This window comes from Neodiprion lecontei, chromosome 4, assembly GCF_021901455.1.
Source record: "Neodiprion lecontei isolate iyNeoLeco1 chromosome 4, iyNeoLeco1.1, whole genome shotgun sequence".
Lineage (NCBI taxonomy): Eukaryota > Metazoa > Arthropoda > Insecta > Hymenoptera > Diprionidae > Neodiprion > Neodiprion lecontei.
In genome coordinates this window covers 6,599,135-6,621,557 of record NC_060263.1, presented here as the reverse complement: position 1 = coordinate 6,621,557, position 22,423 = coordinate 6,599,135, and the positions used below count along the sequence as shown (strand labels likewise).

General features: G+C 36.5%; 5 protein-coding genes across 14 annotated transcripts; 2 read left to right on the top strand and 3 right to left on the bottom strand.

The window, feature by feature from the left end:
* The first annotated feature begins 422 nt into the window (after window positions 1-422).
* On the top strand, window positions 423-6,310 carry LOC107223643 (alanine--tRNA ligase, mitochondrial). Of its 4 annotated transcripts, none has more exons than XM_046736244.1 (13): window positions 423-522; window positions 685-894; window positions 2,174-2,347; window positions 2,480-2,820; window positions 2,925-3,206; window positions 3,273-3,417; window positions 3,508-3,680; window positions 3,775-4,118; window positions 4,220-4,505; window positions 4,625-5,020; window positions 5,109-5,465; window positions 5,555-5,750; window positions 5,902-6,310. In XM_046736244.1, exons 2-13 carry the CDS (start codon window positions 889-891, stop codon window positions 6,127-6,129), a joined length of 2,928 nt encoding a protein of 975 aa, XP_046592200.1. In that variant the 5' UTR covers window positions 423-522; window positions 685-888; the 3' UTR covers window positions 6,130-6,310. The 4 variants fall into 4 exon arrangements, with proteins under 4 accessions (XP_046592200.1, XP_046592199.1, XP_015518880.1 ...); XM_046736243.1 differs by having other exon boundaries at window positions 437-507; XM_015663394.2 differs by lacking the exons at window positions 423-522; window positions 685-894 and adding an exon at window positions 1,480-2,101.
* LOC107223638 (phosphatidylglycerophosphatase and protein-tyrosine phosphatase 1) lies at window positions 6,117-10,459 on the bottom strand. The gene is made up of 5 exons (XM_015663385.2): window positions 10,342-10,459; window positions 7,609-7,751; window positions 7,220-7,300; window positions 6,666-6,911; window positions 6,117-6,559 (listed from the first exon to the last, which is right to left on the bottom strand). The coding sequence occupies exons 1-5, from the start codon at window positions 10,355-10,357 to the stop codon at window positions 6,428-6,430; spliced, it is 618 nt and encodes a 205-aa protein (XP_015518871.1). The 5' UTR covers window positions 10,358-10,459; the 3' UTR covers window positions 6,117-6,427.
* LOC107223637 (mitochondrial GTPase 1) lies at window positions 8,796-10,357 on the bottom strand. Its single transcript, XM_015663384.2, has one exon. It carries the CDS (start codon window positions 10,355-10,357, stop codon window positions 9,350-9,352), a length of 1,008 nt encoding a protein of 335 aa, XP_015518870.2. The 3' UTR covers window positions 8,796-9,349.
* A 949-nt stretch (window positions 10,460-11,408) lies between the features above and the next one.
* On the top strand, window positions 11,409-16,505 carry LOC107223636 (sedoheptulokinase). Of its 7 annotated transcripts, XM_046736276.1 has the most exons (10): window positions 11,409-11,545; window positions 13,122-13,301; window positions 13,470-13,703; window positions 14,197-14,576; window positions 14,678-14,928; window positions 15,058-15,326; window positions 15,412-15,549; window positions 15,678-15,815; window positions 15,893-16,088; window positions 16,228-16,505. In XM_046736276.1, exons 4-10 carry the CDS (start codon window positions 14,214-14,216, stop codon window positions 16,409-16,411), a joined length of 1,539 nt encoding a protein of 512 aa, XP_046592232.1. In that variant the 5' UTR covers window positions 11,409-11,545; window positions 13,122-13,301; window positions 13,470-13,703; window positions 14,197-14,213; the 3' UTR covers window positions 16,412-16,505. The 7 variants fall into 7 exon arrangements, with proteins under 7 accessions (XP_046592232.1, XP_015518869.1, XP_046592233.1 ...); XM_015663381.2 differs by lacking the exon at window positions 13,122-13,301 and having other exon boundaries at window positions 11,413-11,545; window positions 13,502-13,703; XM_015663382.2 differs by lacking the exon at window positions 13,122-13,301 and having other exon boundaries at window positions 11,413-11,545.
* Window positions 16,506-17,264: 759 nt separating this feature from the next.
* On the bottom strand, window positions 17,265-20,279 carry LOC107223642 (polycomb protein eed-B). Its single transcript, XM_015663393.2, has 5 exons — window positions 20,027-20,279; window positions 19,725-19,913; window positions 19,428-19,592; window positions 19,166-19,319; window positions 17,265-18,938 (listed from the first exon to the last, which is right to left on the bottom strand). The coding sequence occupies exons 4-5, from the start codon at window positions 19,176-19,178 to the stop codon at window positions 17,626-17,628; spliced, it is 1,326 nt and encodes a 441-aa protein (XP_015518879.2). The 5' UTR covers window positions 19,179-19,319; window positions 19,428-19,592; window positions 19,725-19,913; window positions 20,027-20,279; the 3' UTR covers window positions 17,265-17,625.
* Window positions 20,280-22,423: the final 2,144 nt, after the last annotated feature.

Here is a 22,423-nt window from a genome sequence, read left to right as displayed (position 1 = left end):
GAAAATTCAAAAATATTATATTTTAAATGAGGTAATAGTTGTTTCTGTAAAAGTAATCAATTCGTAGCGTCGGTAATCGTCATTAAAATTCATCAACCAGTTGCATTCTTGAGATTCTTGACAATATTTCCGCCTGATTGATGGCAACTCAATAAACGTAAGTGCAAGGCATGAAGCTTGTTTCATATTTTCATATTTCGAATTTCAAAATTGTTGCATATCAACGGGTAATTAATTATGTTTTATGTCATCAATTTATTCATCTCTAATATAGCGTGTTGAGTTGTATGAGCAAACCAAATTCTTCGAACTCGATCGATTTCAAAATGCTCTGCCGTTCCTAGTGTATTTGTTTACCGCTAGGCAGCGTGGCGCGAGTCATCCATTTCTTTCTGCGTTCTTTTCAGTTCGTGCCGAGCGTCGTGAAGTTAGGACGTATTTGTCGCGCGTTTGAACGGGTGTGTTTCTGTGATACATGAAATAGTTATGGATCTACCACTATAATCGGTTGGTTTGGTTGTTGTGAGTGCTAATAATTAACGCTTAACTGCTCGAATTGAACATTGCTGAAGGCTTGATGCGTTATTCAGTCGTTATTGTTGTTTCTAAAGTTATTCAAGACAAGTTCTAAATCGTTTCTATTATAGGTGCGCTGCTCATTTGTTTTGTTCTATTGTGTTCTAGTTCAATTTCCGACATCGTGATGCGTAAGGTGTATACGAAAATGATTCAAATTCATGTTTTTCATTATACTCGTGTATTCAATGACCTTGGCTCGTCGTATCACGTAAAAATTATACTTTCTTGGGATTACGTCTATTTTCATTAGTGTTTCCGTTTTCTTCATCGAAGCTGCTATTATACTTTGAATGCGAAGGAGTTGGACGAATGTGTGTAAGTAATACAGATCTTAATAATAAACAAATAACCGTCCATCCGTAGTTCTTACATAAATTTCAATAATAATATTATCCACCCTTCAAACTGGTTTGCTACGTAGTGAAATCGTAGTGAATACACATGTGAACAGGATCATTCGCAGGAACAATGATATACAATTTTTTTTTGCTCTTAATCGTCTAAGCTAGGATAGCATATTTGCTGTAGATACAGTTTTTTCATTCGAACAAAAACGAATGTCACTTGCTCTTACGATTTTTATTTATACATTTATAAGTTGACTGCAATTAAGTTACAGTTCCGTCTTTGAATTAGAAAACACGTAGATCGGATTTTTCCAAAGACTCCTGACATGCACGATTAATTATATGATAGATTCCTCCTAATTTCAATATTTATGTTTTATTTTAATTTTACTTCTCCTTCCTAGAAGATATTTTTTTCATAACGAATCACATTATTCGTTAGCATCCAGGTTTGAACGCGCCTTTTGCTCGTGACCGATAGCTTTTTTGCACAATGTATACCATTCTCGATTCTTTGAATACTTCGTGCCGATTCGAGTACCTGAAGCGCCTCACTCCAGGCAGCCCGCCGTACATACACTTGAAAAATTTGTCTCGTGAATCAGTTTCATAAAAGTACCGCGTGAACAAATAATTTTGTTCATTTTAATAGGTGATAATTTATGTACGAAATTACAGTCAGTAAACAGTTTTGATGAAATAATGTAACATGAAGTGCATTTACAGTATTTTACGATAATGAACGCTCGGTTACTGATTTGTTATTTTTGAAAATGATGTTTTTCTTTACGTTCTTGCCACAGTTCTCACATTATGTATCGCATTGTAATACATAATTAGCGCAATTATCAATGTGAAAATATTCAAAAAGTGATTAAAGTTAGTCGACGGTTTTTCACCTGCTCGCAAATTTATATATAGAGAAATTAATTCATAACCTCACTCCGGCAGGACCGGCTAATCTCACGTTCACGATCTAAAAGAAAAGAATGAATAAAACTATGATCGCTAGATTTTACAGCAAAAAATTACAGAACGTCAAAAGTTCTCATGCTATACGAAAAGAGTTTATTGATTTTTTCACTCGTGACTTAAATCACAAATACATACGGTCAAGTCCGGTTTTACCGCTATGTGATCCAACTGTTGCCTTCGTTAATGCAGGAATGAATCAGGTAATTAACAGGAGCATAAATTTTCTGTTCAAATAATCACTGCTCGATAATTGGTAGGCTTGTTTATTCTAGTTCAAAGGTGTTTTCTTGGGCCATTTAAATCCTCCGGCGAAAAGGGTGGCCAATTCACAAAAATGTATCAGAATCGGTGGAAAGCACAATGATCTAGACGCCGTTGGCCAAGATACTTATCATCATACCTTTTTCGAGATGCTGGGAAACTGGTCGTTTGGAGATTACTTCAAAGTAATTGAATTGCTTGCTATACAAAAAATAAATGAATGCAATCTATGTGCTAGATGTATTGCAAAAGAGAAGATGGAAAGAAATGATGAGTAGAAGCTCACGTACATCAATCAATAGTTGTGAATATTTCAGGAAGAAGCGTGCGAGTTTGCTTGGAAATTGTTAACAGGACCTTATGGGATAAATGAAAATCGGCTTTACGTAACTTACTTCGCGGGTGATGAGAAAATGGGTTTAAAGCCAGATTTGGAATGTAAAGATATATGGTTACGGCTTGGCGTATCACAGGATCGCATTCTTCCTTTTGGATCGCAGGATAACTTTTGGGAAATGGGAACGACCGGCCCTTGTGGTCCTTGTACTGAAATACACATAGATCACACAATGCAGACAAGTAATCAGGCTTCCAGAGTCAACAGAGGTCATGCCGATCTCACAGAGTTGTGGAATATAGTATTCATCGAGTATCAGAGGTGATTCGACAAAGTTCTTGGGAAACTTCCAACTAAAATATCATTTGATGCATCTATCTTCCATTCTTTATCGATTTCATTTAACTAACAAAGATATGGTACAGACTTTCAGACGGCCCGATTGTTCCTCTACCAAAAAAGCATATCGATACTGGAATGGGTTTTGAAAGACTAGTCGCTGTCTTGCAAGGAAAGAGATCAAACTATGACACGGATCTTTTTCAACCGCTGTTCGATACTATTAAGAAAAAAACGAATGCTCCTGAGTATCAGGGCAGGTTTATGTCTGCAGACAAAAATGGAATTGATACTGCCTACAGAACTCTGGCTGACCATGCGAGAATGGTTACGATTGCGCTAGCTGACGGGATGTTGCCTGATCAGAAGTATGTTTCGATGAAAAGGATTTTTTTTTTTCTATTCAGTGATCCATAATTTTCTTTTTCTCGAAGTCACAAGTTGAGGAAGGTATTGAGAAAAGCTGTGGATGTCGGGGAAAAGGTATTTCAGCAAAGTGGGCTACTTCACGAATTGTCTTTTCGTGTAGCTGACAATCTGGGGAACGTATATCCAGAGATACAGAAAAATTTAAAACAGGTGATTTGCATGAATAAGTATATACCAGAGGGTTTGAGAAACGTTTATTTACATGCTGAATTTTAACAAAGGACAATCGACTATGACCAGGTCCAAAAACTTATAGCGTACGAAGAAGACTTGTTGAAGTCATTGAGGGACACAGCTGGAACCGAATGGAAAAGAATAATTAAAACTAGGTCTGCGCTCGCATCAGTAAGCAATACTACTGCTCCAGGTTTAGCTGCTGCTTACAAGGATTTACAATCCAGCTTATTCATTCTGTGAGTTGATTGTAATGTTAAATTCAGATATTCATAATTATAAATCAGTTCTGTCGCGTATTTTCAAGAAGCATTGTAACCCACATTGTTTCAGTGCTTCGAATGATAAATTTCCGCGGGTTCTGCCACCGGATATTGCGTTCAAGATGTACGATACTTATGGCTTGGATCCGGATACGATATCGGAATTGGCCAAAGTAGAATCCCTGTCATTTGACAAAAATGAATTCTACAACGAATTGAATAATGCTAGGCAAAGATCTAAGATGCATTTTGGTAAAGTGGATGAGGAAATTGTATCACAAGAATCTCTACAACTACTGGAAAAAAAAAATGTACCAACGACAGACGACAGTGCCAAGTACAGTTACACTGTAACGGATAAGGTGTATTACTTTCCTCCAGTCAATTGTAAATTATTAGGAATGATTGTGGGTGGTGAGTTATGTGTAATCATAAATAACTCATGATTGCGATTAGTAAACCAAGTACGATGTCGTCTAAAGTCTTGTCAATAAATTTCGTTCTATTATCAACAGGTAAATTGATATCCGAAACACAATCGCACGTCATTGATGACAGTCAATCAATTATTGAAGCGACGGTTATGCATAGCGGTAATATTGTGGAAATTGACTCGATTATTGATGCGAATGCAACAGTTGGGTTGATATTAGATAAAACACCGTTTTATTCTCCTGAAGGAGGTCAGGGTTCGGATGTAGGACAAATACAAGTGAAAAATGTAATTTTTGACGTCAAGGAGGTGAGAAAAATATGCAACTACGTTTTTCACATTGGGAAGTTTATAGTCCAAGACGGAATGTAAGTGTAATTCGTATATTGATCATTTTTTCTTGTTCATCACGTTTTAAAAAGGACAAAACTCGATTTTGGTGTAATTTATTGCATGCCACAAGTGTGATCAACTACTTTCTTTGTAGAAAACCGGAAGCCGAATTACATGTTGGAGATGAATGCGTGGCGACAATAAATGAAAAGACACGGTTGGGGTTAATGCGGCATCACACGTCGACACATTTAATCAATGCAGCGCTACACAAAATTTTGCCAGCAACAGGCCAACGTGGCAGTAATGTTGCAAAAGACAGTTTAGATTTACAGTTTAGCGTGTTTGGGGAAAAATTGTCGCCTAAAGATATCGAAACTGTTGAAACGCTTATCAACAAAAGTATAAACGCGGATGTTGCTGTTAAAACTAGAACTATCGATGCACTAGGTTTGACATCAGAGGAAAACATCACGTTAGTGCCTGGAGAAGTATACCCAGATACGGGAATCAGAATCGTCGAAATTATCGGCCAGGATTTACAATCAATGTAATACTTTTTTATGTTAATTTTTAACTTTCTCTCCAATCCTTTGTGTCATGATACTATTTTTCTTCCCACCATTACCATACACCAGTGAAGCTTGTTGCGGAACGCATGTTCAGAACACAGGAGCGCTGGAACATCTTTGTATTTTGAAAGTGAAATCTTTGGGAACTGGTAGCCAAAGCATAAGGGCAATTGCTGGGCCAATAGCTAGACTAGCAAGACAAGCTGGGGAAAATGTTAAGCAGCAAATAATTCTATTAGAGGAAGATATAAATACGGGAAATGCTCAGTTTAATCTTCTTGACACTAGAGTTCAAGACATAAAACGGCAATTGATGGATAGAACTGAACGAATTCCGTTACCTTATTCTATCAAGCACGAATGTGTTTCGAGATTGGAAATGCTGGCGCGAAATTCAAAGTCTCAAGAACGTAGTGCGATGAAGTATGTGTCAAGTTGAAAGTATACAGTTTGTATTGTACTCCGATTTACTGTCAGGAAATTTTTCAATTCATAACGATTATCATTTTCAGAGAATCTATAGAAAATGAATTGAAAAGCATCGTACAATCGTGCACATTGCCATTTGTAGTTCATTGTTTTCAACCGGTTAATGTGGCGCTCGAAAGTGTTTCGTTGCAAAAAGTAACAAAATTTTGTTCCAACACTCCTACGCTTGTTATTGCACATAACAAAGAAATGGTTAAAGCAAGATGTAGCGTACCTAAGGTAGGCTCTTGTATTAGAGTTCAAAATTTTACACATAGTTTTAATCCAAGTACAATTTCAAATAGAGTGAAGTTTACTGGAATTTATTGTCGACTCGATTCTAACACCTAAGCGAACGTCCTCCAAATACATATTATTTCTTTTCATACAGGAAATGGCATCCAGTGAGTTTAACGCACAGTTGTGGATGCAAACTGTACTACCGATCTTTAAGGCGCACGGAAGTTCCCCGAAAGGTCAAGATCCACTCTTGATTCAGCATATGAAAAGCAAGAGAGTATCAGATCTTGAGCTGAAAGGTTTAGTTGAAAGAGCTGTTATAGAAGCAACAAAGTTTGCTGCGCTGCATGTAAAAAAATCAAGACATCAAACAAAATGATATATTTATAAACTTGGTTTCCAGGTGAAATTTGCATCTTTGTTGTACTCTGTAAATGTTCTCGCTTGAATCATATGCACGACTTGTACATTATATATACATGTACACGGACATTGTATAGGTATTCAATATTTTTCAAGGTCATCGAGACGCTTGATAGAAATAAAAATTTTAGAAATTGCAAAGTTGTTTTTTTGAATCTATTGAAGTATTGATGAGTCGTAACAACTTTTCAATATTAGCTCTGAGGAAATAAATAACAAAGAAATATTATTATCTTTAATGAACTGGTTCAATGTCACGACGTGGATATCCCTACATTCGTTTCATAAAATGTTCTCAAAGCATCCCATTGGACTCTGTGAAGTAGTATATGCTGTCTTTTGCTTCTCATGAAAGAAACTGCTTCTTCTGGTGTCCATCCATTTTTCTGAAACACGAGTTTTGCCTCGTTTATTGTTAGTCGTTACCTGAGATCTATTCCATACATTTCTTTCAATGAAAACTATCAAAGTTTGGTAAGAAAGTCTTAATACCATCATTAAGTAGCATCCAACTAGCGTAGCACTTCGGGTTCTTCCTGCTTTACAGTGAACGTAAACCGTGTCTAAAGGCTTTGAACGGGAATCCGCAGCGATTTGTGCTCCTTCGATAATTTTATGTGAAGGCGATCGGAATTTATTGATAAAATTCACCCCACTTTTTAATTTTTCCTGGCAAGGCGATTCGAATATATCTGTTGTTGATAATTGTAAAAACTCCACGTTATGCTTTTCCCATTCCTGAAATAACAAATTTGTTGGCTATGAACATTTTATCTGCAATTTACGTCACTGGTTTAAATGTGGAACAAGTTAAATAATTTTTCTCATAAAGCTAATTCTCTGTCTGACTAATTTAAACTGTCTTGACGAACCAACTGTTAACAGGCTATAAATATTTGAATCCTTATTGTATACTGAAGTGTTTTTGACTGTCATCGGAAACAGGGACTGATACAGAATGCGGATGTTACAAATCCAGAGTCGTAATGCCGTGTTAACATATATTACATAAGAGTTATTGTAATGATAATATAGAGGAGGGGTACCTCTTTATGATTCGAAAATAGCCAAAGTTCGTAGTCTTCGTTCATGGACACAACTCCCTTCACATTTTCCTCATTCACAAGCTGAAAATTTGATTATTGTTTTTTTTTTTTTTTATTTCATTTATTTCGCTCGTAATATTAAACACACTAAATATTGTCAATGTCGAGTAATACGGGTACAAGTTAATGTTGGTTTCGAATTGTTTTTTTTTTTTTCGTGAAGCAACAGAAGTCGAGGTAGTTAAACTCGCGCGCGAATATCAGGAACGCGTGACATTTGAATGTTTAAAAATTTTCTCACGCAATTTGATAGTACTATCAACGCCGCGAAGCATGGCGATCTAATTAAACGAAACATCAAGAGTGTTTTTAAAATAAATATTATTTACCTGTTTGGTCATTCCGCGAAAAGGTAAAGCTCCCAAAATTACGGTTTCATCTATACGGTCGTACCATCGCCGCGAGGTAATTTTTTCCATCACCACATTATAAACTAGCGTTGGATAAAACGAAACTCTCGCAAGCATTGTGACTAGAATACAAACGATAATATAATGTATAAGAAATTATTAAAACGCTTATGGTGGGCAGATAACGTAAGCAAATCGTCGTTTCTGAGTTAACAAAATATTCGCAGAATCGCGAATATTCTCTGGTGTTCTCTCCACTGTGAGCACCCGGAGTGACGGTACCTGGTGAATAGAACACACCGTTGTAAAGAGAAAGTCGAAATGCTGCTGAATGGCACACGGAATAACGTTAAAACCGTATTTCTGGAGGGGGAAACCGGGAGGAGTAGCCGTTTGAATGAGGACTCTAATCGCGATATTGTCGCGGGTGCGATCGAATTTGAAATAACCAATATATGTGTTTTGATTTGCTTTAGGATTATTTTGCACGATTCTACGGTCTCAAAAAAGCAGTCCTGAATTTTTGTTAATTTTTTTTTCCTGCAACCGTTAATTTTTTATGATTATTCAAACCTACCTAGAAATTGTCATTTTTTTTTTAAATTTCAGAAATCTTATTCTTCGTTCCCATCATTCGCCAATCGTGTGGCGATTTTTTCTTAGGTACTTTAAACATATTGAATAAACAAAACACCGTGTTTTAACGTTCCGAAAATTATCAATTCTGTCAAAAGATTCAGCGTTGAGCACAGATTTTTAAGTAATTTTTTAAGACTTTTTTACAATGTTGTCCGTCTCTCGGAATTTTCCTTTCTCGTAAGTTATCTAAAGAAGATAGTTTTTCTTGTGACTTAATATAACGATGCAGTTTTAAGAAAAGACGTTGTTTAGCTACCAGAATTGTCTAAAGTACGTTCAATGTACGAAAATACAACCATATTTTGAATAGTGAGACTGTATAAAATATTTCTTCTGATTAACGGTACCAACTTCAGTATTGTAGAGTAATGCGGCGGAATGATTTTACTAACAACATCAGTTTCAAGTACTAGAGCACATTGCTTATAGGTATTACAAGATTAAAAATTGAAGCAAAGAAATAGTTCACGAAGAATTTTGAGATTGTCTCTACTGCAGAGCAACAAATGGAGAACAAGAATGGGATATTTTTGTGGCGTGAAGATTCATTTATTTACATTATGTACACAACATGAGGAAAGACCCACTTAAAAAGTAATTATGTTACACTTAGGCTTCAAGATTTATGAATTTATTTCTCATTATGAAAGCCATGATTTATTGTCAGACCCTATCTATTGCCTGTCATTGATTCAATATGATAGAGGTGCGTTTATTAATTACATACGAATCGAATAACTTTGTTTCGCCTCATTGATTAAGGAAATAGAAATAAAAAGTTTTGTCATTAGCAGATTCATTCGCGATTTTTTACACCTAGCCGAGCCTGAAATATTTATGGCGCCGAAGTCAACTGTCGTTTGACGAAAAGTTCTCGCTGAAGTGATTGTCTAGGGGGAAAACAACTCGGATTTACGGTTCTCACATTTATTTCCTGATCCGAGTAGTTTTGTTGTAAGAGACAGTGTTTGCAAGATATATGGGCAGCGAAACTTCAACACAATGGAGTACTTTCCTCATTTTCTGTAAGGCTCTATGTTCGTAACTGAATTTCTTGCATATTCAAGGTACTATGGTATTTTTATGGTATTCCTGTAGAATTTACTAAGTTCTGTGACTCTGAATTTGTAAGGAGATCTGCATCTAAGCATATAGGACCAAGTTCGCCGATTCTGAACGTTTTTAAAAAATATTCAGCAGCTGCATGTGTGTCAGGTTTTATAAGAATCTGACCATCCCAGTTTTTAAATTTTTTCTTTTTTCCTAATTTTGTTGCAGTTAATAAAAGGACTTCCATTATGTTATCGCATGGTTCTGGTATCCCTAATTTTTCAACATAGTCGAATTTGTTTTGTTTATTCAACCAGTATAGTAAATAATCAGCCATTATTTCTGGTCCGACTAAGTGATCCTGCAAACAGCTCACTAAACCCAATTTCAAACCAGCTTCTGCATTCGGCACATTAGGTGTTAAAACGCCAGGTGTATCTAATAGAAATACGGATGGATTATTGCTAATTCTAATTTTTGTCAATACCGATCGAGTTATACCGGCTATTGCACCAACACTAGTAGCGTTCGATTTACGGAGGTATCTGTTTCTCAGGCGGTTAATCAGTGACGACTTTCCCACATTTGGCACACCAATAACCATTAATGCATAATCTTCTTTGTTTGTTCGATTGTAGCGATTTGAATCTTTTATCAAACTTGTTGCCAAAGGTAAAATTTTTTTCAATCCCTCACATTTTTGGTCTTTAAAGTTAGTGTAAATTATATTAGTGAATCCCTCTTGCTGCAGATAATTTGTCGCTGCATCTTGGTAGCTACTATCAGCCAAGTCTTTTTTGTTTAAAACAAATATATGCGGCTTCAAACCGGTAACCGTATGTCTAAAGTTTGGGTTTCTTCCCGATATCGGTATCCGAGCGTCGTGTACTTCTATTACACAATCAACCATTGCCAATTGCTTCTGCATTTGCTTTAGGCCTTTGCCCATGTGCCCAGGGAACCAGTGCAGTACCTCTTTGTCCGGAATTCGAAACACGTCGCGAAATTTCGGGACTACTTTACCTCCTATACCAGACATCGTTCAATGTTTAAGAATTAATCCTCTTGTTCCAGATTTCTTGTAATCTCTTATACCGTCATCCAATTGGTTTGGCCTTTCTTTGAGACAGTCCGCTTTTGTCTGAAATCAAACCCCATCCGAGTGATAACTTTTTTTCAGGATAAACATTCAATCAAGGGTGTATCAATGAAAGTGTTTTGATTAATTTATTCTTTAAAAAGCAAAGAAAAATAACGTGTCGATTTCGAGTTTCTGTGACCACGAATCATTGTCAGTACTAGTAATTGAATTGATAAACCTGAATCTTAACGTTGAAATAGAAAAATGATCAATGAAATAAAAAGTAGGATACATGCAGTTACTTTTATAACCTGTAAAACCGCAAAATCAACGTTGGCGAGCAGTTTTAAATTAGTAAGATATGGCCAATAATTATGTATAATTGCAATTTAATTATACATTCGTTGTATCCAAAATGTGTATTAAAAATTTAAGTTTTTTTCAACAGTTTTTCCATGAAACCGGCGCCTGTCGTCCATTACACTTGTTTCATTTTCTGGATCATGCGCAATGTATAAACTTGGGCGAATTTTGAGCTGTCGGTAATACAGATTACTGGTCTTTTCGAATAATTCGAAAACTCAAATACTGAACGGACTTTCAATCTTGTGTCTCATGATTAACCGTTGATGAGAGATAGGTATTTATTGAAGTTGCAAGAAAAATTACTTTTCTATCATTGATTCGGAACGTAAGAGAAAAAGAAACAAACTTATCGCATCGGCGATAAAGGTATGGATTTTGGTTGGGTTATACGGGTTATACAACGACACAATACTGAAACCATTAGCCAACATGTATATATTTGGATCGTCTATTATTATACATTCGGGGAGAGAGAGTTTAATGAGTCGCGTTTTAATCGTGATATGCTCAAAATAATTATTACCGTACGATGCGACAACGAAGTAATTGTATGCGTATATTCTTGTAGATACTTGGTATTACGATGTTCATCACCGATAAGCCACCATTTTATCGCCGCAGAATGGTCCAGAATCAATCTTCGTCGGCGAAGATTTGCCGACGCGAAGCTCCGGGGTAGGCTTGTCATCTTGATGCGTGAAAGCGTGTATTTATCGTGTCACATCCGCATTATGCTCGGTTAATCTACGGTGCACACGAATCGTCCAAGTTAGAGCAATAGTATGTATTAATTTATTTTACCCGTTTGCTGTCTTACATAATTTCCCTCATTGGCTCTCATAACATAAAACACATCAGTTTGACATAAACAATGTCTGAATTCAAATTATACCAAAAATTAATTTAAAAACAAAAACTAGATTGCCAAATGATCCTCAATCTATATTCTTTGCAAACAATCGAGTTCCTTCAATTTTAATTGCATATTTTCATCATTACATTGACTATTACTTACATAACTTTGACAATTAACTGGTGTTGTATATATGTACGTATAACTTATCTTCATCTGAACATCCTACCAGCGTTTGATTTATTATCTTTGAATGGTTCTATCGAAATTTTATCAAAAGTGAAACCGAGGTACAAATTCAATACAGTTATTGGTGTTCTCTAAAGTTTTGCTTTGATGTGGATATCAAAGATTTTGTCACAAATTTTGTCGTGATAACGTAACATGGATTGCTTGTTTGGTTTATCTCAGTTCAAATAAAAAAATTCCCATACACATAACATTGTCTACTTTATACATGTAAAACAATTTCATGACATTGCCACGAGCTCATTAACAAATGTGGAGACTGTGCAGCTAATACACAAATTTGATTACACTAGTAATTTCTATAAAATTCGTGTTCAAATGTTCTTGTCAAGAACGAAATTTACCTCTGCAATGACTACCAACATATCAATATTTACATTTTAACTAAAGGAGTGTACAGAAGAAGGGAAGAAGTCGAAAAAAAAAGTTTTGAGATAAGAGCAAAAAAAAAAAATGGAATTCTGAAACTTTCGAAATCCATGCAACCTTACAATATCATATTTGTAGTTGTGTTCAAGCTGAATAATATATATTACAACAAATGTTCGATTATCTGAGTTGCAAAAAAAAGATGCGATGTAAAATTTCAACTGGGTAACAGTTGCTCATTGAGCTGAATTCCGTATGTAGAATAAATTAACTTCCAACTCATAGATGTAAATTAAATTTATTTCACTCATCATAAGAATATGAAATATGTTCTATTTAAACCTTAGGATTTTTTAATTTTATGGTGTTTTCAAATACTAGAAATAAATTTCACTCGATTTGTCAGGAGAGAAGTTTTTTTTAACTAATCTGGGAAATGGTGTTAGTCGATTTAGTCCCCTTCTCTTTACAGTCCCTTATCGATAACAGAAAATCAATCCAATTTTCTTCTACAAGCACGAAATTTTGATTTGCATCAATTAGTTTGGCTGATAAAAGTAGCTCATTCTGTCACTAATCTCATTTATGAATAGTTGGCTGGACTAAAATCAGGGCGCTTTTTTCATTACCGCTTGATTTGCGTCATGCCTCATTGGTCGTCATGGTCAATGCATTGGCTTGTTAATCATGTGTTTGGTAGGAGAAAAATACAAATAAAATTAAACAGTAAGCAAGAGATATTACACTATTGGTAGCGACTAAGGTTTTTTTCTTCCGTGCGATATATTGAAAAGTATGGTTCAATTTGGGGGGATTTGAAACTGATTTGTACCGTTTCAAAAGAAAACACATCGCTACAATAGTGTTGTTAAACCTGATTTCCAGGGTAAAACTTGCGGTTAAGGAAAAAGAGGATGAGAGAATGATTGAAACTAGTCCTAATCTTAGAAAAAGGGTTTCTGAACATAGGCCCAAGTGTTTCTTTGCTTATGTAAAAGGTGAAGAATGCATGCTTTGATTGAGTACCTGCGATAATTATGCTAAAAAACTAGTTAAATCACACAGGTATTTAGCTACACTTTGCCTTACACAAATTTGTACAATTATTTGCATTCCTGTATTAAGATGTATTAAATAAAAATAATTCGTGAAAATACCACAAAAAATATTTATTCGATTTCTTCTTTTTTCTCTCTTTCTCACCTTTAAACCCTGTCTGGTTTTTAATTTTAGAGTATTGATGGATGTTCTATTTTATCTCGCAGTCAACATGGTTATCAGGCATTGTGTACACGCTTGCTTGTTAGACAACCCTTTGGTTCACGTAAAACAACAGCTGTGATCAACAATTAATATAGTGCCTGAGCCAGTTACCCACAGTCCTCCTGCAATCATTGAAGAGTTGACTCAATTTAATACACTTGTCACCTCGTACCAGGTTCGATATACCCTGGCGGCTAAAAGAAAGTAAGACTTAAATGCAGAAAAAAAAGCAGTTTATTATTCCACACTTTACGATACTGTACTTCGATGAAGATAATGTCATAACAAAATCTTACCTTGTTTGAACCCCGTTCGTTCTACTTGGAGTATTTTCATAACGTTTTGCAATTAGTACATTATTTACATCGCTTCAAATCTTATTGTTTGTAAGTACATCTTGCTATAACTTCAAGTTCACCATTTGCTAATGCTGGGCATGAAAGATTCTGCCGCCAAGATGGTTGTAGCCTTTTCTTACGATCTAAAAATACTTGAGATTCGTTTATTTCCACTTCTAGTGTATTTGTGGCGGTTTGAAATTAATGCATATGTAATAATAAATACATTTTACACGTGTTCGGCTAGTATTTAGTAAAATCACTGGATCAATTTCAAAATGAGTAGACGATTAGAAGCTGAGTTTTTAGCACAGTATGTTTTTCAACTCGCATATTTATCTTATTCTGAATTCTTCCAGCTCTGACTGAAAGGTTTATGTGCTTTGAGAAAAAGTTTACGCAATCTGGTTATAAACAGTTTACTCTTACTGCTACTTTGGAACGCTTCTCTTCTCTTCACTTTACAAGTAGTTCTTTGAGGAGTCCTTTGGTATATTCGCAGCTGACGATCATGGCACATTCACAAAAACTAGCATTAGGCATAGATCTCGGTACAACTTCGGTTAAAGTAGTCGTCGTGTCAACTGAGACTAAACAGATTGTTAGCAAGCAGTCCAAGGATACGCAGGCTAATGTGCCTAGTGATCTGGGTGTGGAAGGAAACAAGCAGGATGTACCAAAAATCCTATCCGCAGTCCACAGCTGTGTATCACGCATTCCAAAAGATTTGCTTCGCCAGGTATTGCTGAACCAATGTTTAGGAATAGATAAGAACAGTTATGTTGATGCTAATACATAGTAAACAACAGAAGAAATATTAACTTAAAACCTATTGCATAGGTGGTTAATATCGGAATTTGTGGACAAATGCACGGTGTGACTTTTTGGAAATATTCGTCGGAGGAAGATGATAAGGAACACGATGGGGTATTTAAGTTGGAAATTTCTCGAGAAAAAGTATCGCCACTTTACACTTGGCAAGATTCACGCTGCGATCCAAAATTTCTGGCATCTTTGCCAGCATCAAAAAGTCACCTAACTACCCACTCTGGTTATGGTTGTGCTACTATATTCTGGTTTGCTAAATACAAGTTAGTATGTATTCATTGTCTACATAAATCTTTAAGTATATGTATCAACAAGAATGTCGTTTAAATTTATTTAACAGCGAGTTTATTTGACCGCAGTAAGAAAAAAAAAAAATTTCTCCCGTCTTGTAGACATGAAAAGCTGAGCAAATACAATAGATGTGGTACGGTTCAAGATTTGCTGGTGGCTCTGCTTTGCGGTCATAGCGAAGTAACGATCAGTACACAAAATGCAGCGAGCTGGGGATATTTCTTAACAACAGAGTCACGTTGGGAAATAGACGTCTTGTCGCAACATGAATTTCCTACACACATTTTACCAAGTAAAATTTTGCAGCCCGGACAAGCGGCTGGCTGTCTGGAGCAAACGTGGTTCGGAATTCCTGCTGGTACACCAGTAGGTACAGTATCGTCACTGACTTATTGTTCGTTAATAAGGACTTTACTCGCTTGAAATTTGAAGTAATTTATCGAATCTTTTCGTAGGTGTTGCTTTAGGTGACCTGCAGTGCTCTGTTTACGCCTTATTAAAAGATCCGACAGATGCGGTATTGAACATTTCCACTTCAGCGCAACTTGCCTATGTTGATCCGTTTTTCAGTCCGAAACAGTCAGGTGAAACAGGTAATTACTGCGAATGCAAAAGGCTAGGAAAGTATATCTAATCCTCGATGGATCAAACATTTGGATAGGTCGATATCTTTCTTAAGTTTGGGATTTCAACAAGTCAATACAACTGTATAAATTTGTAGCAAAAATTCAACATTTTCCATATTTCGAGGGGAGGTACTTGGCAGTAGCTGCATCTTTGAATGGAGGCAATTCTTTAGCTACGTTTGTCAGAGCTTTACAACAATGGAGCATGGATTTAGGCTTCTCAATACCTCAATGTAGGTATATTTAATAAAGTAAGGAATGTGGAGTATGCATCAAAAATATATTAATTTACGTTCAATTTGTCATTCAGCTAAGGTTTGGGAAAAGTTAATAGCTTTAGGGCAAGAGGATACGGCTATTTCTGATTTGGAAATTGTGCCTACTTTGCTCGGTGAACGCCATGCTCCCGAACATACGGCTAGCGTGTCTCAAATAACACTAGACACCTTACAACTTGGCCAGATATTCCGTGCTCTTTGTTCTGGGGTAATAAAAAATCTTCATAAGTGAGTAACTACTTGAACAAACTCATTAAAAAGTTATCTTCAATCAGTATTGAATGTTCGTCGATGAACTTGATTGAAATTTTCTTGTGTCTGGGCTTTAGTTTGATTTTTGAAGGTTCATTTTTTCTCATTTCTCTAGTATGATGCCGCAGGAAGTATTGCAAAAGGCTGGAATACAGCAAATTGTTGGTAATGGATCAGGTTTGGTTCGGAATTTAGTCTTGCAGAAGGAAGTGCTGCGATGGTATCAGTTACCATTGGAAATAGGACAATCGGGAGATGCAGCTCTTGGATCAGCTCTTGCAGTAATTAATCATAACTAGAAAATTAGTGGAGCCATAGACTGTAAGCTCTGGCAAAGTGTCAGTAAATGTAGTATGACCTTTTGCGTCACAAATAAAAATACTAACAATCGTAGTCTTCGAATATTTTATATGTATGTATAATAAATTTCAGATCATTATTGCCGATAAAAAAATTGTAATGCTACTGTTTACTGAATTTAGAGTTTCATTTCCATTTGCATGCAATACCTTTAAAATACTAGTAGGAAATATGATTGTGACGGTAGTAGCGTGCATGTCATACAATATTGATGCAAAAATCATGGTTTCACAGTTGTAGAATGACCTTGCAAGAGTTGAGTCTCCGAAATATGCGGCATAGGCTTTATTCATATTCGCTGCATGCAACGCATTTAAAATAGTAGATAGTAGACTAAGAATAGAAAGATAGTAGCACTGGTGTCATAAAATGTTGATACAAAAATCATGGTTTCACAGTTTTCGAATGATTTTGCAGCTGGAGCTAAGTCTCGAAAATATGATTATGTTTTATTTTCAAACAACACTGAACTTGTAAAATTACAGTTTTCTTTATAAATGTATCGTTTTGCAACAATACGAATTTCAATCCCATGTAAACATGCATCTAGTCAGCGTCATCTGTCATTGTTAAATAAAACATCGTGTCACCATTTCACTATACAGATATAAGAAAAGATTAGCTGTGGATCTGTGTTAACTTTGCATGAAGCGAATAAGGTATAATTTTACATCAGCCAATGGAAATTACAGCACGATTTTTTCCAACTTATTTTCTAAGTTAAATGCATGCCGTAAAGTAAGAAACAAAATTTAAAATAATCATTAAAGTAGGTATAATAAATCCCAACAGTTTTGAACGTTCAGAAATGTATATCAAAGGCACTTTACTTTACATGTAAACATTTTTGAGTGATACACTATAATATTGCTGTGTGTCACAAGCTTAAGTTACACAGACTATACAAAATTCAAAACGGCGGAATGAAAAATTCTAAAATTTAATATCCAAAACTGTATCGTATTAGTAAACATGACACAGCGAGTCAATTATTGTATTACCTATATACAGAACAAAAAAAAAACAAAACGGTAACACCTAATACCGTTATTTACATAGTGAAAAACATTGTAATTTCACACTGAATAACGTCTATTTTTAATACATTTATATATTTTTTCATAATTCAGGAATATCATATTCCTTAGGAGGGTTAGTGATCCCTGTTCCATCTCCATATCGTGGCATCATCGCACACGCACAAAAGTACAGAACCATCTCTGCTCAGGCTAGTTTGCCGTATTGGCGCGGTGCACCGAGGATGTTCCAATGTGCAACATCGAGCTTGGCCTGGTTCTTCAACCTCCAGATCCCACACATAGGTACGACCAGCTTGGTTACCAAGTGCTATTGTCCTTTGCCAGAAATCCATGGAGAATCGTATAAACCATATATCGCATTCCTTGAATTCAAAGCGATGCAGTACAGTGGCGCTTGTTTCGCCGTTACGAAGTTGGGTATCTTCTAAACGTCCAGGTTTCCAGCATACGATACAATTTTCGCAAGATTTACTAAGTATGAAATCTCCGTACCATTTAACGCAGTCCACATAATTGCGATGCACATCTCTTGTTGTAAAGTCGGGAAAATGTTGCAGAATCGAGTCAAAAGGTCTCCCGTTGCGGGTCGGATTGCAGTAATACGACTGCTTGATAGCATCCAGCATTTCCCCTTTATCGAGGGACCAAAGTTTCAATGCGTGATCCATTCCGCAAGATATTATCCGTTGTCCCATCATATCAAAGTCCGCGCTCAAGACTTCGTCCCTGTGACCTTCGACACCTCCAAATATTGCTATGCAAACATCAGTCTTAATATTCCATAAACGTAGAGCGTGATCCTTCGAAGCTGAAAGAAGGATATTTGGGTCCTTCGGATGAATTTTCAGCTCATTAATTGCGTGACCGTGACCAATGTAATGCTTAATGCACGTCATAGTGACAGTACTAATTACTCTAATTACTCCTCGAGAGCCTGCAACGGCTAATAATGGTTTTCCTGAATCATCGTATGTCCATACACATGTGTAGAAATTTTCTTCACTGTCAGGATCAGCGTAACATTGTCGAAGCCTGATATTGTTTCCCTCGGGGCATTCGTAAATGCTGACTCTGTTACTTCCTACTGATGCAAATATCATTGGTTCACCTTCTTTGAGATGGTGATTGAACTGAGCGCCAAACAAAGGCTGCCCGTGGTCTTCCTTGACACTACAACAGTATTTATACATTGGTTTGTCATTCAGAGACTTGTTCTTTGCCGTTTTACTTCGCCGTCTTCCCTTCTTCTTATAACGAGCACTGCGAGTCGGAGTATCGCTTCGATGTGTACCTGCAGTCGAATTGCTGCCAATACTACACTCGGTTTCGTCACTATCATTGTCAGTGTCTTCTTGACTCGAAGTATAAGTCTGGCACTGAGGTTTCGCACCAGCTTTCTTCATTATATCTTCCGTCTGTTGATAATCTGAAAGTACACATATCCAATAATTACAAACATCGGACTAATTGGTAGATACTCATTGAGGAGTTCAAAAAGTTTCAATTTGCTGTTTTAGTATTTAGTAAGAAACATAAAATGGTATTCAAATATTATTTATCCAGTCTTGGGAAGTTTTTTGTGGTGATAAATTTCATGGAATTATTTTTTGTAGCTTGTTTGAATAATTATTTCACTTTGTACATGTGACTCACTTGAACTGCACATTTATGCCACAGAATCATCGACAATGTACATTGCTGTATGTTGATCACGGATGTTTAACAATGGCAATCCGCTTCTCTGACCGAGAACTGTGCAAGATAAATTGATAATTTGATCACCTAAATAGAGACAGTCCTCCGGTACCTAAATGAAAATTTGTATTCAGTTTTTCACCTTCTTAAAATATTTCTAATTTTATTTGACAAATCGACATTGCGTAGTATTTAGACATTTTGAAATGCGTAAACTCACATTAATATTTGAATTGAGAAGCCGAAGATTGTACTTGTCGCAAACTTCCAAAATCTGATCTTGCGTCACACCCATAGCATTTGACGATATGTTGTTACCATTTACTAAACAGGTGCTACTCAACAATATAAAACTCTGATCAACTAGCAGAATATTCTTCTCAACCTGAATGAATAGGAGAATAAAAAAAAAGTATAGGTAATTACGATTATGACGAAAAACAGATGCAGGTTTTTTTCTCTATCTTAAAACCATTAATACACGACGAAAAAATAATTTTTGTCGTTAAATACCCACCTCCTTCAAAGATAGCGTTAGCCGAGAGTCGATTGCAAATACGATAAAATCGACGTGAAGATTTTTATGAGTGGCAATAACTTCGGCGACAGACTCGCACCGATGTATGAGAATTTGTTGTTTTTTCCCTGATGCACTATTCAGCAATCCTTGAGATATTTTCTCGCAATATTCGGCGGTGGAAACGATCTGCGAGATTGAAGTTGTGCGTTGTTCCGTTAGGGATGATTGTGGTGCGTCAGTATTTAAAAAAATTTTCTTAAGTGAGAAAAAGAACCAGTAACGAAAGCGTAAAGCCTTACCAAAAACGAAATGACCGCGAAATTTTTTCGTAATCCATAACGCAAGACCTGCGCCATTAGAAACCAAACATCCGACGTTTGCCACCGGCAACTGCCATGAAATAGACCGTTGTATCGTATCCGTCCTGCATATTACAAATCTAACCTATAAGTTATAATCTATCACGAGCACTTCGTCACTTTTGCGCCTTCAGAGATCGGGTTCGCTCTGTTTCTCTACCGACTGCTTTAGCTATTAGCAATAAACATAAGCCTACGTGATGCTATGGCAGTGCATAACGGTAAACACTATGTTAGGCTCACAAGTCACAGCCTTTGGCGACATCTACGAAACTCGGGTGGAGTCATGTCAGTCCTTACCTTTGGACGTGGTTGGTTAGTTCGATAACACCAATCTCCACCACACGGAATGAATTTTATGGAATCGCCAAGCGAGGCATTCAAACGAAATGCGATCAGTCTTATCTTCGGAACCCGGGGAATGAATTTCCGCGAAATCGGCGTATCTCAGTAATAAATTTCAACAATAGATCTCTCTCTGGCCTTCTGTCAACAGTTTCGTATACCTTATATGTATGTTATAAATTTGTCGAAAACAAAAAATACGACCAGTCTGAACACAAAGAAATTTTGATTGTACATACTAAAAGAGAATATTGCACTCTTCCTCTGCACCTTGAAAATATACAGAACGGTACCTATCGTGTAGACATTTCTATAATTTTGAACGAGTGTTTTTTCTTGCCCCCAAGGAATAGTGCAGATTGGTTATCCGAATTTACGATTATCCAAACGGTACCCAGTTCCAATTAATTGAGTAATCGACGTTCTACTGTATACACGACACTATACAAATAAAAATTTCATTGTTTCAAAAAGTGATATTTTACAACTTTTGTTTGATAATAGGCACTGAAAAGTATTACATGATTTTAGAAGAAGGAACTGTTCTACACGAGAATAATTTCGCAGATGAAGGTCCCTGTTGTATCGCCGGCATCTTCTCGAAGTCCTTCAACGTTTAGATATGTAAATTTTTTCTCTACGTCTTGAGGGTGTGCACTTGGCGCCCATGGTAATGAGGTGAGGGGTAGACCTGGTGAAAAAATATTAATGAAGTATATCTGGAATAATTGCCATTTCAAAGTATGTAATATCTTAGTTATTATTATGATAGCTATATTCAATATACCAATTATAATCTCAGTGGCTTTTCGTTCACCATTATTCCATAATTTTCCTTGCAGTCTTGAAAATACTTGCAGAGATGGTGGGAATAAAATAATGTTCAATAAAGATTATTATTTACCAGTTCTGTCACTCGTCCATTCGACGCCGTCGTAAGTTTTGTGAATTCCCAAGTATGGCTGAACTTTGCCGTTCGTCACAGAGTATGCGTAACGAATCTTTTTGAAAGAATCGGGACTTGCCAGGTTAGCACCCTCCAGAATACAACGTTTTCTAGCTTCGTTCCATGTCGGTGCGGCGACGTCAGTCCACTTGTAAGCCATTCCGACATCCGGGAAGGCTACATATCCTATGGGCAACGTCTTGGGTTCTGATACACTGACAGAATTTTGACCTGGAACTGAGTTAACGAAAAATTGAAGCATGTTTAAACGAGAGAGGGTAGCGCTTTGTTGATAAATTTCTTCATTGCGATTTCATACCTGAGGTGAAGTTTTCGTAAATACAATTCGTGGTACCAACTAGGTGACAGAAGAGTTGCAAGGGTAACGTAACAAGTAAATTCGACATCTTCGGAGTTCTTCCTTCAGGCTATATTCCTCTTCGTTGTCTTACGGTTGGCTATGTCCGGGTAGGAATGTGCCAAGCTATACTCTCCGTCTGCGGACGAGTGCGTATCTCGTTAGTTTATTTCGCCAGTAACTACTAACTGAACGGCCTTGATTCGTCGATTCGACTGCGTATACGGATTTCCCCCTGCCTAATGAGGCTGGTTTACCCCTCTTTCGTTGGATTCATCGTACAATCATCTTTCAAGGAAATTTTATTTCCTGGAAACTAGTATATCTAGTCGCTGGGTTCACAAAACATAAATATTTGCATGTCGTCATCTATGGATGCGATGGATGCTGCAGTGTTAACTACGTTCACGATAATGTACATAGTATAAAACTTGGAGAGCACTGACGTCATGAACATATGCACTGACGTTAACAATAAAGATCAGTGAGGCAGAGAGAAGTTTGAGCGAGCCCCTACTTTCGTATATTTCATATAGCTGCAAAACAGCATCTTTTGACACAAAAATAGGTTTCTAAGTTTCGAGGTGCCTGGACGATAAGTGCATGTTGATAAGCAATCTAGGTTTGTTTACTTTTTATACTCACAGTGGGTAACACTACTGATGGCACGACGTTTGTCATTTGTCGA

What these genes read in the sequence shown, in the direction of transcription:
- LOC107223637 (XM_015663384.2), bottom strand. Translation starts at nt 10,357, where the DNA reads ATGTCTGGTATAGGAGGTAAAGTAGTCCCGAAATTTCGCGACGTGTTT.
- LOC107223636 (XM_046736276.1), top strand. Translation starts at nt 14,214, where the DNA reads ATGTGCTTTGAGAAAAAGTTTACGCAATCTGGTTATAAACAGTTTACT. An exon ending in TCCTGCTGGTACACCAGTAG is followed by an intron (nt 15,327 to 15,411) that starts GTACAGTATCGT and finishes ATCTTTTCGTAG; the next exon opens with GTGTTGCTTTAGGTGACCTG. An exon ending in GAAACAGTCAGGTGAAACAG is followed by an intron (nt 15,550 to 15,677) that starts GTAATTACTGCG and finishes ATAAATTTGTAG; the next exon opens with CAAAAATTCAACATTTTCCA.
- LOC107223638 (XM_015663385.2), bottom strand. An exon ending in TTCGCGGAATGACCAAACAG is followed by an intron (nt 7,301 to 7,608) that starts GTAAATAATATT and finishes TCAAATTTTCAG; the next exon opens with CTTGTGAATGAGGAAAATGT. An exon ending in TATTTTCGAATCATAAAGAG is followed by an intron (nt 6,912 to 7,219) that starts GTACCCCTCCTC and finishes TTGTTATTTCAG; the next exon opens with GAATGGGAAAAGCATAACGT.
- LOC107223643 (XM_015663394.2), top strand. Translation starts at nt 1,916, where the DNA reads ATGAATAAAACTATGATCGCTAGATTTTACAGCAAAAAATTACAGAAC. An exon ending in GTATTCATCGAGTATCAGAG is followed by an intron (nt 2,821 to 2,924) that starts GTGATTCGACAA and finishes GATATGGTACAG; the next exon opens with ACTTTCAGACGGCCCGATTG. An exon ending in CAAGATGTAGCGTACCTAAG is followed by an intron (nt 5,751 to 5,901) that starts GTAGGCTCTTGT and finishes CTTTTCATACAG; the next exon opens with GAAATGGCATCCAGTGAGTT.